The sequence below is a fragment of the Sus scrofa genome, chromosome 15 (assembly GCF_054392235.1).
Source record: "Sus scrofa isolate SSC_HxYL_T2T_F1_AM1 chromosome 15, Sscrofa_HxYL_maternal_Yorkshire_Landrace_v2.0, whole genome shotgun sequence".
NCBI classification, from domain to species: Eukaryota; Metazoa; Chordata; class Mammalia; order Artiodactyla; family Suidae; genus Sus; species Sus scrofa.
Window position 1 is genome coordinate 134,796,185 of NC_139397.1, and position 14,602 is coordinate 134,810,786.

Below are 14,602 nucleotides of genomic sequence, written 5' to 3' on the forward strand. Positions count from 1 at the left end.
AGTTGGTGGATATTTACCGTATAAGAAGATGTTTAAAGATTACCTTCCCAAGTGATAAGGGAGATGGGGGTGAGGGAAAGAATAATTCCTTAGGTGACTGAGGATTCAGGGTAAGGTTTTTTCTTTTTTTGTGACCCTATCAGGCTGAACTGCCTTTTATTTTTTTTTTGCTCTTTAGGGCCACATCCATGGCATTTGGAGGCTCTCAGTCTAGTGGTCCAATCAGAGCTATAGCTGCCAGCCTACACCCACAGTCACAGCAACTCAGGACCTGAGCCATGTCTATGACCTACACCACAGCTCACGACAACACTGAATCCTTAACCCACTGAGCAAGGCCAGGGATCAAACCTGCGTCCTTACGGATGCTAGTCTGATTTGTTAACCACTGAGCCACTCTGGGAACTCCTGAACGCCTTTGTTTTTGTTGTTGTTGTTTGTGGTGGCGGTAGTTTTTTTGGTTTGTTTGTTTGTTTTTGCCATTCTCATGGCATGTGGAAGTTCCCAGGCCAGGGACTGAACCCGAGCCACCGCAGTGACCTAGGCTACTGCAGTGACAATGCCAGATACTTAATCCACTGAGCCACAATGGGAACTCCCTGAGCTGCTTTTTATAGCCACTATGTTGTAGCTTGGGTCCTGGCTCTGCCAGTTATTAGGTGTGACCTTGGGAAGACATTTAACCTCTTGGTTCCTCAATTTTCTTAGCCATAAAGTGGAGGGGGGAAAAAAGCACCTGTTCACAGGTTTAGCCTGAAGATTAAATGAGATAATGTACATGAAGTCCTTTAGAAGAGCGCCTGGCCGAAGGTAAGGCCTGGCCAAAGGTAAGGCAGAGTTTAAGTGTTTGCTGTGACTGTCGTTATTAGAACCACAGCGTGTGGGCGAATCACAAGGCTTCTAATTGGTAGTATGCATGGGAGGCCATGTCTGATTCAGAGCTACAACTTCTAAGGTCATTCTACTGACCCATGTCATTCCCCTGCCTCCTAAGAACGGCAAATGCTCCCTCTGCTGGACAATACTTGAGGCTTGGGCTGAGCCCCAGAAGCCACCGTGCCTACCAATTCCTTCAAGGTTTGGATGTTTGGTGAATGGGTTGAGGGCCCTTTAAGAGGCAGTAGCTAGCTCCCAGTTGCCATGGAGACAGCTGGCTACAAACCCAGAAGCAACGGGCAGCATGTCCTCTAAAGTTCAATCCAAAGGTGAGAGGAGGGCTGAGGGGTTGGGGTGAGGGTTGGGGGGGGGTGCTGGAAGGGGGAGGGGCATCTCCTCCCTCTCCATCCGCCCTGGGGTGGCCTTGGAGAATTCTGCCCTTGAGACCCCTGTCCCACATCTGTCCCTCTCCCCAGGGTCCTTCATCTGCAATCTCAGCCTCTCTTCCCTCCATAGGCTCCAAAGCCAAGGACCACCAGCCTTCCGCCCAAGCGGGTCTGCCACCCCCTGAGGCCAATGCGGAAGCCATCCACTTCCTTGATTCCCTCCGTGAGCCTGGGCAGTGGGGATGGAGGGGATGGGCACCAGGGTGGACAGGAGAGAAGAGAGAGAAAAGGCCCAGAACTGCCTGGCCCCCATCTCTCTTGATTCTCCTGGGACTCAGAAAGGGCGAGAGGCCTAGTAGTAGATATTCTTCAAGGGAAGACCCCCCGGGGAGGCCATGGGGGTGGGGGTGGGGGTGTGTCTTCCCGGCTGGCTGCTGTAGAGGGGAGGCAGGGGCTCCCTGGGGGACCTGGAATGAGGAGAAGGTGAGCGGAGACTGTGGGGCACTGATGATCAGGGGGTCAGAGAGTTGAGGCCTAGGAATGGGGGCTTCAACGGTCTCCACGGGACCCTCACCTCCCAGGGCAGGAGGAGCTGCTGATGCTGCTCTTCTCGGAGACCCTGGTCATGGTGTCAGACACAGGGGAACCTCAGGGAGAGCTGACCATTGATGTGCAGAGAGGGAAATACAAGGACGAATTTGGTATCATGTCCTACTGCCCCTTCGTGCACGCCTCCAGCCGCGGCTACGTGGACGGAGTCCTCTGCGGAACCTCGCTTCTGGGTAGAGCTCCTGCTGCCCCATATCCTCCTCCCCCTCCCTTCCTCCACTGCTCCCCCCTCCCCCCAACCTCCACCCAGGACCACACCATTGACTTCGCCTTGGGACCAGAATGAGGCAAAGAGAGTGCCTGACACAGAGGGGTGGCAGGGAGGTCTTTCCTGTGGCCACCCTCGCCTGAGTCCTCCAGCCTGGGCCCCCACCCTCCCTTCCTGCAATCTCCGGCCCCACCTCCCGTGATGGCAGCGTTCACCTGCCTCCCCCCAGGCTACCTTTCCTGGAAACTGGAGATCGTGGAACAACATAATCAGGAGTTCATCAAGGTATCTCCTGGGGCTCCCCAGCCTTGACTCCAAACCAGGATGAGAAAATAGAGACCCGAGGAGGGAGGAAGGGGGTTCAGAGGACTGTCACCTCAATTCTCTTCCCAGTTACCCTGCACCCCCCACCACACACAACTTGGAAACCAGTCCATCTAGGGTCCTGGAGGTCCACAGAGGGTTGCTTCTGAAGACCTTCTCCTAATACACAAATCCTGGGTCCAGCCCACCCTCATCCTCCTCCGGCCCAAGCGTCTAGCATCTCCCTTGGGGCCAAGTGGGATGGCCTTTGCCAGAGCGTGACCTTTCCCAAAGGCTTGTCACTACCTCTCCTCTAAATTCTGCTCTGTGCCCTCTGTGCTCTCTATATGCTGTGGCCCTAAAAAAAAAAAAAAAAAAAAGTAAATAAAAAAGAAGATGGGCATGATTTCTGTGGGACAATTCTTCAGTAGGTGTGGTTTCCTTCCAGAAGTTCCAGAAGTGGTCATGTTCCAGAAGTTAGCTAAGTGGCTGGCGTGAACTCCAGAATACAGATTTTTAGAAGATGGGCATGGAGTTCCCGTCGTGGCACAGTGGAAACAAATCCTACTAGGAACCATGAGGTTGCGGGTTCAATCCCTGACCTCACTGAGTGGGTTAAGGATCCGGCGTTGCCATGAGCTGTGGTGTAGATCGCAGACGTGGCTCGGATCTGGCATTTCTGTGACTCTGGCGTAGGCCGGCAGCGACAGCTCCAATTAGACCCCTAGCCTGGGAACCTCCATATGCCGCGGGTATGCCCCTAAAAAGACAAGCCAAAAAAAAAAAAAAATCTGTATTCTGAAGTTCCTTTGCCTTTCAACTCGAGGTTGCCCCATAATATGACTCCCATTCTTGAACGTGACCACACATGGAAGGTTTTCTATCCAAACCGCCCCTCAGTTTTCTCACTTATGAAGGAGAACAGGGCAATCTCATCCGTGTACAGGCTGGTGAGTCCCTCCATGCTCTGGCCCTCAGTTCCACACCCTCCCCATGGAACGGAAGATGAGGTTGCTGAAGCAGGATGATCAGCTGGCCGTGACCAGAACTGTCAAGGAGGGTGAGGTAAGGACGGGGCCAGGTGGGAGCCATGCTCTGCATCTTCTTTGGAACCAGGAGCAGGGGACAGATGGTGTCAGGCCAGGAGCCTGGACGGGGGACCATATGGACTGGACCATATGCTCATCACCTGGCTGGCCCAACCCTCTCCCCACTTTCCGGCTCAAGGTCCTGACCCAGATTTGTCCTGAACAGGAAGTGAAGACTAAAGTGATCGTGTTCCCCTGGCACTCCATTGCGGGCTTCATCTCCGAGGCTGCCAACCTAGTGCTGCTGAGGGTGATGGGCTGGCGGCGGACAGTGCCCAGCAACGCCCATTTCCTGGCCTTGGACACCGAGGGCAAACTCTGCTATTCCACTTATGTGAGGGGTCTCCCTGGGCGGGGGACTTGGCCTGGGGCAATGAGAAGGGGCACAGAGGACACTGAGGCGGGAGAAAAGACCGCTGTGGCGTGGAAGACGGGGTGGGGGCAGGGGTAAACCAAGGGCACGGGGGTGAGACCTCCAAAGGCAGGAGAAAGCAAGACCACTGTTGCTAGAGAAGATCAGTGTGAGGCAGGTGGAGTGAATGAGAGGGACAAAAAGTGGAAGCAGCAGAGGAAAGTAACACTTTTTCACAAAAGTCAGTCCAGGAAAAAGAAACACAGTGGGGGACTGCTTTTTTATTTTGTCTTTTTAGGGCCGAACCCACAGCACATGGAAGTTCCCCGGGCTGGGGGTCAAATCGGAGCTGCATCTGAGGTCTACACCACAGCCACAGCCACACCAGATCCTAGCAGCATCTGTGACCTATGCCACAGCTTATGACAAGCTTAACCCACTGAGGCAGACCAGGGTCAAACCTGCAGCCCCGTGGATCCTAGTCGGATACTCGTGGATTGTTAGCCTACTGAGCCACACCTGGAACTCCAACAGTGCTTCAAGTTTTATTTACAAATGGGCAGCCTGGGAGTTCCCGTCGTGGTGCAGTGGTTAACGAATCCGACTAGGAATCATGAGGTTGAGGGTTCGATCCCTGCCCTTGCTCAATGGGTTAAGGATCCAGCGTTGCCGTGAGCTGTGGTGTAGTTTGCAGACGCGGCTCAGATCCCACATTGCTGTGGCTCTGGCATAGGCTGGCAGCTATAGCTCCAATTAGACCCCTAGCCTGGGACCCTCCATATGCCGTGGGAGCGGCCCAAGAAATGGAAAAACAAAACAAAACAAAACAAAAAAACCCCAAAAAACAAATGGGCAGCCAGCACAGGCCTGAGGCAGCCACAAATCTCAGTCTAGTCCATCCTCAGTGCGTCACTGCCTCTCCCCGCAAATAGCCCCCTTCCAGATGGTCATCTCTGTTACAGAATCTGTCAACTAGAAGCTCTTGGTTATTGAGCTGCGTGGGAGGCACTGGGGCAGGAGCAGGGTGGAGCTGACTCTCTATGAGAGGACCCCATCTTAACTTAGGGGTGCCATTCAAATCTTGTGGTGCCTAAGGGTCTAGAGAGCCAAGGGTTGCTTATCACTGGAGACAAGCAATGAAGCTACAAGACGGAGGAAGGGGCCAGGGTGAGATGTTGGGGGGACCCTGGTGGGTGCCCACCTCACCTCCCTCCCTCCACTTTGGTTGCCACCAGCAAGCCCTGGGCTCGCAGACCATCCAGGTGGGCCGGCAGCAGGTGGAAGTATTCATTGTGGAGCAGACTGTACACTCAGAGGAGGGCATCCCCATGTCCTACCAGTTTTACCTGCTCTCTGATGGGTGAGCTACTGACAGTGGAGCCAAGGGGACCATACTGAGCCCAAGCCTGGGAGTTCAACCACGGGAGGTGGGGATGGGGCAAAGGGAGAGTCCCGTTTCTGGGGACACCACCCAGAAGAGTTGAGATCTTAGCACCCCTGTTTTATCCACATCATTCACCCTTTCTTCATATATTCGCTCATTCGCCTGATCCTTGCAATGCCTCCCAAACCTCACCAAAGAGCCCTGAATGGCTGAGGAAGCCAATGCCAACTCCGCAGGGGCTAAGGCAGAGCTAAAGTAGCTGCCGCAGGTGTGGGTATAATCCTGAAAATTACCCACGTTTTAACAACTCAGCAACTCAATAAAATCAAAGGGCTGGGAGAAGCATCCCCGCACGCTGCTGAGCTGTCACCAGCAAAACTCAGGCACCAAATCCTGAGAAAATTCAGGAGGGGGAGAAGTATTTGTTTCTTGAAATTTCCAAAGAGGTATTCACTACACAGGGAGGAAAAAAAAAAAAAAGTAATCAGAACATTACTGATTTTCCTTATTTCATAACTTAGCTCACTCTATTTTGAGTGCCACATAGCAGCAGGCTCGTGATTTTTTTAGCGTTCACACCTCTAAAGGTCTCAGTCCAGCCCTGGCCCATGGGCACACATCTCCAAGTGGGTAGGGACAATACCCAGTCTGAAAAGCAGGGCCCATTATCAGGGGATCTAGAAATGAACAGGACCTTGGAACCCAAAGACAAACCAGGGAGCTGGGGAAAGACAGCAGTAATGGACGGTCCCCAGAACATCCTTCAAGGGTGTGGGCTGGTCTAGGAAGACTCACACTTTCTTTCCTGTTGCACTCCAGGCACCTGGCCAAGAGGATCCAGGTGGGCTCCCCAGGGTGCTGCACCATCACCAAGGTGCCCATCTTGAGGGAAGAAGGTGAGTGAAGCCTCGGGCAGATGGAAGAGTGACAGGCAGGTGGGGAAATCTGGATCCGCCCAGAGTGCAGGGGCTGGATTGAGTGTGCTATGGCAGGAATCCAAGCCTGGGATCAGATGGAGAAGCTTGGCTTTCCAGCCCCTGTCCCCAAGGCAATTAGGGGAGGATCATTTTGCCAGGAACCCCTTCCAGCAACTCTGTCCACACGGGCAGAACCCTGAGGCTTTAGCTGAGCCTGCGGCTTGGGTGTTCTTGGGCATCTCTCTGTATCCGAGGAAGGTTCTGGGATCGGAGTATGCAGCCTTCCTCCCTCCCCCACCCCCACCCAGACGCTATTGAGCCTCGCCCAGTGTTTGAGAAGAAGCCCCTGATGTGGGAGGAGGACATGGAGCTCTTCTCAAAGTTCATGGACCGGAAGGTGAGGCGAGGCTGCAGTCAGCCCGTAGCCCCCACCCTCCCCGTCCCTCTGTCCAGGGCATAAATTCCACCTTTACTGATCTCTGTTTCTGCCTGGTTGAAATGCATCACCCCCGGGGGCTGGGAGGCCCCAGCGTGCCTACGCCCTCCACGGAGTGAAGGAGGGGGCTCTCCTGGGGCGCGGGGCGCGGGGTCCGGGGTGCGGCTCAGGCTCGGCTCCCCCCCGCCCCGCCCCAGGAGGAGCTCCGTCTCAGCCACAACAGCTATCTGCGGCAGCACCCGGAGGCCCACGCGCTCATCTCCGACTTCCTGCTCTTCCTGCTGCTGCGCCAGCCGGCCGACGTGGTCACCTTCGCCGCCGAGTACTTTGGCCCCTTTGCGATGAGACGCGCCTCCACCCCGGCCTTGCGCTCCTCCAACCGGCCCAGCCCCTTCCGCGCGCTGGAGCCCGAGGGCGGCGAGGCCGAGGAGCGCGAGGCGGGGAGCAAGGCGGGCGAGGGCCCCGCGGGCTAGGACTGGACGGGGCGGGAAGCCGGGGCGACCGGGCTGAGCTGGGACGCCCGCGGGACACACCCGAGAGGCGCTCTTTCCGGCCTGCGGTTTTGATGACAATAAACGGGGCCCTCCCCAGGCTCGCCTACAGCCAGAACCTTCTCTGCTCAGCGCCTCGTGTCTCGGGCTAAACGTAGGAAACGTGAAGAGGAATCGAGCGATTTCTTCCTAGATGCTATTATGCTCGGTATCCCTATTTTACAGATAAGAAAATAGAGCCCTCCCCCCGCCCCCCGGAGTTCCCGTCGTGGCTCAGTGGTTAACAAATCCGACTAGGAGCCATGAGGTTGCAGGTTCGATCCCTGGCCTCGCTCAGTGGCTTAAGGATCTGGCATTGCTGTGAGCTGTGGTGTAGGTCACAGACACAGCTCAGATCTGGCGTTGCTGTGGCTCTGGCGTTAGGCTGCAGCTCCGATTAGACCGCTAGTCTGGGAACCTCCATATGCCACGCGTGTGGTCCTATAAAGACAAAAAAAAAAAAAAAGGGCCCCAAAAGTTAAGGAACAACATGCGGGAAACAGGATTCAAGCCAGGACGTTGGATTCCAAAAACCCACACTTTTAGTCACTAGGGTATCCGGGAGGGGCCGGGCTTTGGGGGATCATCATTCTGGATTCCACCCAGCATAACTGGCTGCTCCAGCCAAAGAAAAAGAGCTGGGACTATGAGGAGGGCCCCGTGAGGTGGGGGGTTGATTCACCTTGCTCATCACCTCTGAAGCTTTCCAGTCCCCAGCCACCAGCCCTCACACTCCACCTCCTTCTTCCCCATTCCCTCTACACACAGGAACCCCCAAACCGTGTGGGAATCCCCACTTACAAAAGGATGCGCAAGTGTCCACCTCCTCTAGGCTCCTTGCTTAATGTCAGTTCTGGCCAGTGACCTATTTCTGTCCAATACTGGCCACAGCTTGGTGACAAAGAGGAAGCTAGCTCTCCTTCAGCTCTTGCTAACAGGCATGCCGTCTTCATCCCTCCATCCTTTCATCTATTATTCTGACCAATTAGAGATGCTTTGTACTCTAGAGAGCAATATGGACCAATATCTACAAAGCTAATGACTTTTTTTTTTTTTTTAATGACCACACCATTGGCATATAGAAGTTCCTGAGCCAGGGACTGAATCCGAGAGGCAGCTGCAACCTATGTTGCAACAACGCCAGATCCTTTAACCCACTGTGCCACAGCAGGAACTCCTACAAGGCTGTAATGATGGAAATGACTCTGCAGTGTTCAGTATGGTAGCCACTAGTCATATGTGGCCACTGAGCACTAGACATGTGGCTAATATGACTGAAGAAATGAAGTTCTACTTTGTTTTTTTTTTTTTACAGAATAAAATACATACATTTACACACAATTACATTCACACAGATTATTATAACATGGATCTTAAGAAACAGATTAAGTGACTCCCACTGGAGAAGTGAAATGGAAAATATGCTGAGACAAATAGGAAATTTATTCTATACTTTATCCCAATTTTATGGCTTTCATCTTTACTACTTAGCTTTATCTATTACATTTCAATTTTTCTTTAAAAATTAGCATAATATTAAATTGTTATATTATGCAACTAAAATTTATAAAGAAGAAAGCCTTATATACCATTAAATATTTTATATAGCATAGTAAAAAGAATAACAACTGGTAATCATAACAAAAATAATACACCCTCTGAAAATAAGTAAAATATAAAATGCATAAGTTGGTTAAAAAACAGTGTAACTATATAAATATGTCCTCACAATTTGTTCCATCTCATTGATTCTTCAATAAAGGCATTACACCATTCTAGATGATGTGATAAACAAGACATCATAGACCTTACATTTTACCATGGAGAGAAATGGATAATAATACAATTGTAGAGCTGTATTGTTTAATTGTACAGTTGCATTATTTAATTATAATTAACATAAATTCTTTGATGGAGAGGAAATCAGAATCAGATCTAAGGAGACTTCAGCATTCCAAGAATGATGTCAAATGACCCCCTTCATGGTGGGTTATGCACTTATTTACTATGAGATATATTTCTTCTCCAGAGATTCCTTGTTTGTGTATCAATTGTAGATTTTTGGTTTGCGGTTATTCTGAAGTTTGTTGTTTTTTTTTTTTTTTTTTGTCTTTTGTCTTTTTGTTGTTGTTGTTGTTGCTATTTCTTGGGCCGCTCCCGCGGCATATGGAGGTTCCCAGGCTAGGGGTCCAATCGGAGCTGTAGCCACCGGCCTACGCCAGAGCCACAGCAACGCGGGATCCCAGCCGCGTCTGCAACCTACACCACAGCTCACGGCAATGCTGGATCCTTAACCCACTGAGCAAGGGCAGGGACCGAACCCGCGACCTCATGGTTCCTAGTCGGATTCGTTAACCACTGCGCCACGACGGGAACTCCAATTCTGAAGTTTTGATGTAAGAGTCTATATGTGTATGAGATTATTTTAAGTTGTTGTTCTCTTAATTGCAAGTTCATCTCCAGTGTCCCGCATTTGTACCCACCTCTTCTCATGATTTCTGATTTTGATGGTATAATTGTGCATGGATGATTTCGTATCTTTACTGTATATACATCTTTACTGGTGAGCCTTGTCATTTGTGGAATTACTTTGATTTTAATTTCTTTCCATTTAAATAGCCACATGTGGCTAGTGGCTGCCAGATTGGACAGCAACAGCACTAGAGAGTAAGGTCTTTTCATTCAATCGGGCAGTCAGCTCAACAAATATTGGGCCCTTTCCATGTGCCAGGATTATTCTGAGTCCTGGGAGATCATCAGGAACACGACCAAGTGCCTGTCCTCATGGCACTTGCAGATAGCATAAGGAGGTAGACAATAAACACACAAAAATAATTTATGTGAAATGTCAGCCATTTATGGAAAAAAAAAAGGGGGGGGCCAAGTCATGGGTTAGAAAGTGACTCAGCTTTGGAAGATTGAGGGTGGAGACAGGAAAAGCATTTTAGGCAGAAGGAACAGTAAGTGCAAAGGTTCTAAGCATGGAGTATTGGGGACCAAAGGCCCGTGAGGCTGATGCACTGTGAGGAGGTGGGGGGTGGGCGGTGAGGGAGAAGCTGGAGATGAGGGCGCTTGGTCACAGTGATGTGGGGGGGGCTAGATCTTGGAGTGCCTCATCCATGGAGAACTGAAACCAAGGGTGGCCCAGCCCCGTGAACCCAGAACATCATAGAGATCTTGAGAGCTTCCTCCTGTCCCTGATACTCGGTGGCAGTGCAGAAGATGGGTAGGCAATGGGGAAGAGGGGACAGAGGGTAACCCACCCACATCCTTTTTCTGCTGAGCGCTCTTGCATCAGGTGACTTGGGAAGGAGTCTGTCACTTCCCTGCCTGCTCTGTGACACCCATTTCTAAACCAGTTTGTATTTTATTTTATCTTATCATTTTATTTTGCCAAGCCCATGGCAGGCAGAAGTTTCCGGGCCAGGAATCAAACCCGAGCCACAGCAGTGACCAGAGCCACAGCAGTAACAACGCCAGATCCTTAGCCTGTGAGGTCACCAGGGAACCTCAGAACCAGTTTGTCTTTAGATTGTATCATTTGTCCCCAGAACTTCTGTGACCTCTTCCTTTTTTTTTCCCTCTCTCCTTTTTTAGGGCTGCACCCATGGCATATGGAATTTCCCAGGACAGGGGTCAAACTGGAGCTGCAGCTGGCAGCCTAGGCCACAGCCATAGCAACACAGGATCCACGCTGCATCTGCAACCTACACCACAGCTCACAGCAACGCCGGATCCTTAACCTACTGAGCAAGGCCAGGGATGGAACCCGTGTCCTCATTGATACTAGTTGGGTTTGTTTCCACTGAGCCATGATGGGAAGTCCTGACCTCTTCTTCGTGCTCCATAATACTAAGCTATATGTGTCTCTCAACAAAGAAAAACAAACACTCCTGATATGCCAGGCATTGGGCTAGGATGTGGGAATGGGTGCGAGTATCAGGACCAGGTCTCACCTGCATGGCCCACAATCAGTTTAGAAAGAAAGAGACATCGGTCAAAGCTCCTATGGATGAATGTGTACGTATAGACTCTGGAAAGTACTGTCTGCAGTATTAGAGTGTTTAATGCAGATCTGACCTAGTGTTGAGACCCCAGGGAGGCAGAAGGAAGGGAAGAGTAATAAGAGGAGCCCTATGCAGCACTTACTATTCTAATTCCTCCATACATGATCATCATGTGATTCTCACAACACCCCTATGAGATGAAGTGTGTTATTATACCCATTTTACAGATGAAGGAAAGGTTAAAGTCAAGGCCACACCACTGGTTAGTAGCAGAACCAGGAGCTAGACCCAAGACGTCTGGCTTGAGTCTATATGTATATGTGAATCCACTCTGATAAATAGATCATATGTGGGGAGTTCCCTGGTGGCATAGTAGATTAAGGATCCAGTGCTGTCACTGCTGTGGCATGGGTTCGATCCCTGAGCTAGGAACTTACACATGCTTCCCCCCCCCCAAAAAAAAAACTAGAATAGATCAGATATGGCTTTCTGGAGACAGATCCCAGAACCTTCCTGCTTCAGATACATCCTTAGCAGTCTCAACTGTATACTGATTTTCCCCTTCCCCAGGTTCCCAGAAACTTTCCCCTTCCCCACTACAGTGTCACTAACTTCAGGGCTTTGAGTTGCATGGGTAGACAGGGAGGGTGTTGTGCAGAGGGAGCATTCAGGGGAGCCCTGGAGAAATCAAGGAAGGCTTCCTGGAAGAGGTCACACCAGAGTTGAATCCTGAATCCTGTATGCTGTTTGCCAGACAGAAGGTGTGGAGGATGATTGAGGAGGAAACAGCATATGAAAGGCCTGGAGGAGAGAGGGAAGGAGCACGGAATATCTGAGCAACTTTAAGGGGTTCAGAACGAGATGGTGAAGAGTCTGGGAACCCAACTGAAGTGTTGCCCTCTGGGAGGCTGAGTGACCCTGAAGGTGGGTTAGGCAAAAGCCTGAATGCCTGCCTGTTTCTGCGAGGTTTTTTTCCTCCCACAGATGCCATAAGGAGAACAGATAAACAGAGCAATGCTATATACGTAGATTGATGGAGCCCTACAAGAAGAGTGATACATACCTGACAAGAAAATCAAAAACCAGGGCTGATAATGCCCTGGGAAGGTGCAGATATGACCTTCTAAATCTCCATCGTGCTTCTCCCATCCTTTGGTTAAATATGCTGTTCCCCCAACATGAGCATCCCTGATAAAACCCGTTCTTGTTTAGGTTGATGGTTTCCCCATTTTATTTGATGGTATATTGCATCAGAATTGTCCTCTGTTACTTAATCATCATGAATGGCCCCTGTTTGAGCTACGCTGTATCCAAAGCCTTTGGTGGGTAAGACTGAGAATGAAACCACCACCAGCATCGATGTTTGTAACAGAAAATGCACTTGGAAGAACTGACAGTGACCAGCATTTTTTTTTTTTTTTTTTTTTTTTTTGCCATTTCTTGGGCCACTCCCGCAGCATATGGAGGTTCCCAGGCTAGGGGTCAAATCGAAGCTCTAGCCGCCGGGCTACACCAGAGCCACAGCAACGCAGGATCTGAGCCGCGTCTGGAACCTGCACCACAGCTCACGGCAATGTTGGATCCTTAACCCACTGAGCAAGGCCAGGGATTGAGCCTGCAACCTCACGGTTCCTAGTCGGATTCGTTTAACCACTGAGTCACAACAGGAACTCCTGTGACCAGCATTTTGGAACCCCATTTACAAATGCAACTATGCAGATTTCTGGAGCTCCAGCTCATGGACACTCTGCTCTTAGTCATTATACCTACTGTCTCTTCTGTAAGTTAGAGGTTGTGTAGGGTACTGAGTAATTATTAATCCATTACACTCACCATGTTCCTAACTACAGCAAAGGCCCCCCAAAGGTGTAAAGAGGAAGACATCTGTCTCAGAGCCCTCCAGCGAAACAGAACCAATAGAAAAGATAGATAGGAGCTCCCGTTGTGGCTCAGCAGAAACAAACTTGACTAGTATCCGTGAGAATGCAGGTTTGATCCCTGGCCTCATTCAGTGGATTAAGGATCTGGCGTTGTGGCGAGCTGTGGGGTAGGTCCCGGACATGGCTTGGATCTTGCGTTGCTGTGGCTGTGGTACAGGCTGGCAGCTGCAGCTCCGATTCAACCCCTAACCTGGGAACTTCCACATGCTGTGGGCGTGGCCCTAAAAAGACAAAAAAAAAAAAAAAGAGAGAGAGAAAGAAAAAGATAGATAATAAATAGATAGATGATAAAAGGATAGCTAGATAGGAATTGACTCATGCAAGTATAGAAATCCCAAGACTTTGAGAAGTCCCAAGATTTGCAAGCTGGAGCCCCAGGAGAGCTAATGATATAAATTCCAGTCCAAGCCAAGTGTGAAGACAGAAGACCTATGTCCAGTTCAAAGACAATCAGCAGGGAGAGATTCTCCCTTCCTCAGCATTTTCCTGTCTTGAGGTCTTCAGTGGGTTGGATGAAGTTCACTCACATTAAGGAGAAAAATCTGCTTTACTGTTGTTCCATTCAAATATTAACCTCCTCCTAAAAGCACCCTCACAGACACACTCAGAATAACCAGGAACCCCATGGCCCAGTCAAGTAGATACAATCAATCTGACTAGTATCCATGAGGATGCGGGTTCGATCCCTGGCCTCACTCAGTGAGTTAAGGATCCAGCATTGCTGTGAACTCTGGTGTAGTCACAGATGCAGCTCGGATCCTGTGGCTGTGGTGTAGGCTGGCAACTGCAGCCCTAGCCTGGGAACTTCCAAATGCTGGGGATGTGACCCTAAAAAGACCAAAAAAAAAAAAAAATCAAACCATCACAACTCCCCCCACCCCGTGCCCCCCCCACCTTCAGCCATCCCCACATGAGCCCAAGGTAGTGATTGCAAAGGTGCAGAAACCCTAGAGGTCAGGGATGGTGACAGTACCTTGAGCCACAGACTCGCACAGTGACAAATGCTGCTGCTGCTCTCTGCTCACTCACCCACGTTCACCCCTCTTCCCACATTTCTGCCTCTCCAGTCCCTCCAACCGCCCCCATCAATGAGGAGATGGGAGATGAGCTGCACCCCACCCCCGACCCAACATCCTGGGTCCTCAAAACTTTGGTTCAGGTTTTTGACTCAACAGGGGGCACAGCCTGGCTCAGATCTAGTCTGGGCATGAGAACCTGCCCCTGTTTTCTCTGGGTTCTAAGGTCCCAGACTTTGGAGTTGGAAACTCCGTGACAATGTGAGCTGTAAATCTTCGTGGCAGAAAAGAAAGGCTACAGGATAGAGGACAAGAGTGGGCATGGCAGAGAGATGGCTGTGAAAGAGGGGGGTGTGGGGAGCACAGGAGCTGGCAGCTGGTGAGCAGAAGAAATTGGGAGCTGAAAGGTCTAGAGGTTACAGACAGATGGATTCCTCAAGTGGAATCCAGCCCATAGGAACGTTTGTTTAGATTATACAATATTTTTATTTATTTATTTAGTCTTTTTAGGGCCACACCCATGGCATAGGGAGGTTCCCAGGCTAGGGGT

The 14,602-nt window shown here is 50.6% G+C and overlaps 2 protein-coding genes across 3 annotated transcripts in view; both read left to right on the forward strand.

Moving 5' to 3' along the window:
• Positions 1-14,602, forward strand: part of PNKD (PNKD metallo-beta-lactamase domain containing) — a 160,917-nt gene that overhangs the window by 72,144 nt on the left and 74,171 nt on the right. The gene's annotated exons all lie outside the window — the stretch shown is intronic.
• CATIP (ciliogenesis associated TTC17 interacting protein) lies at positions 1,134-7,301 on the forward strand. 2 transcript variants are annotated; one of them, NM_001190220.1, is given in 10 exon segments: positions 1,141-1,205; positions 1,393-1,485; positions 1,844-2,044; positions 2,309-2,364; positions 3,361-3,447; positions 3,637-3,804; positions 5,058-5,182; positions 6,026-6,102; positions 6,432-6,520; positions 6,757-7,164. In NM_001190220.1, coding segments are annotated over 10 exon segments (1,197 nt in total). In that variant the 5' UTR covers positions 1,141-1,180; the 3' UTR covers positions 7,033-7,164.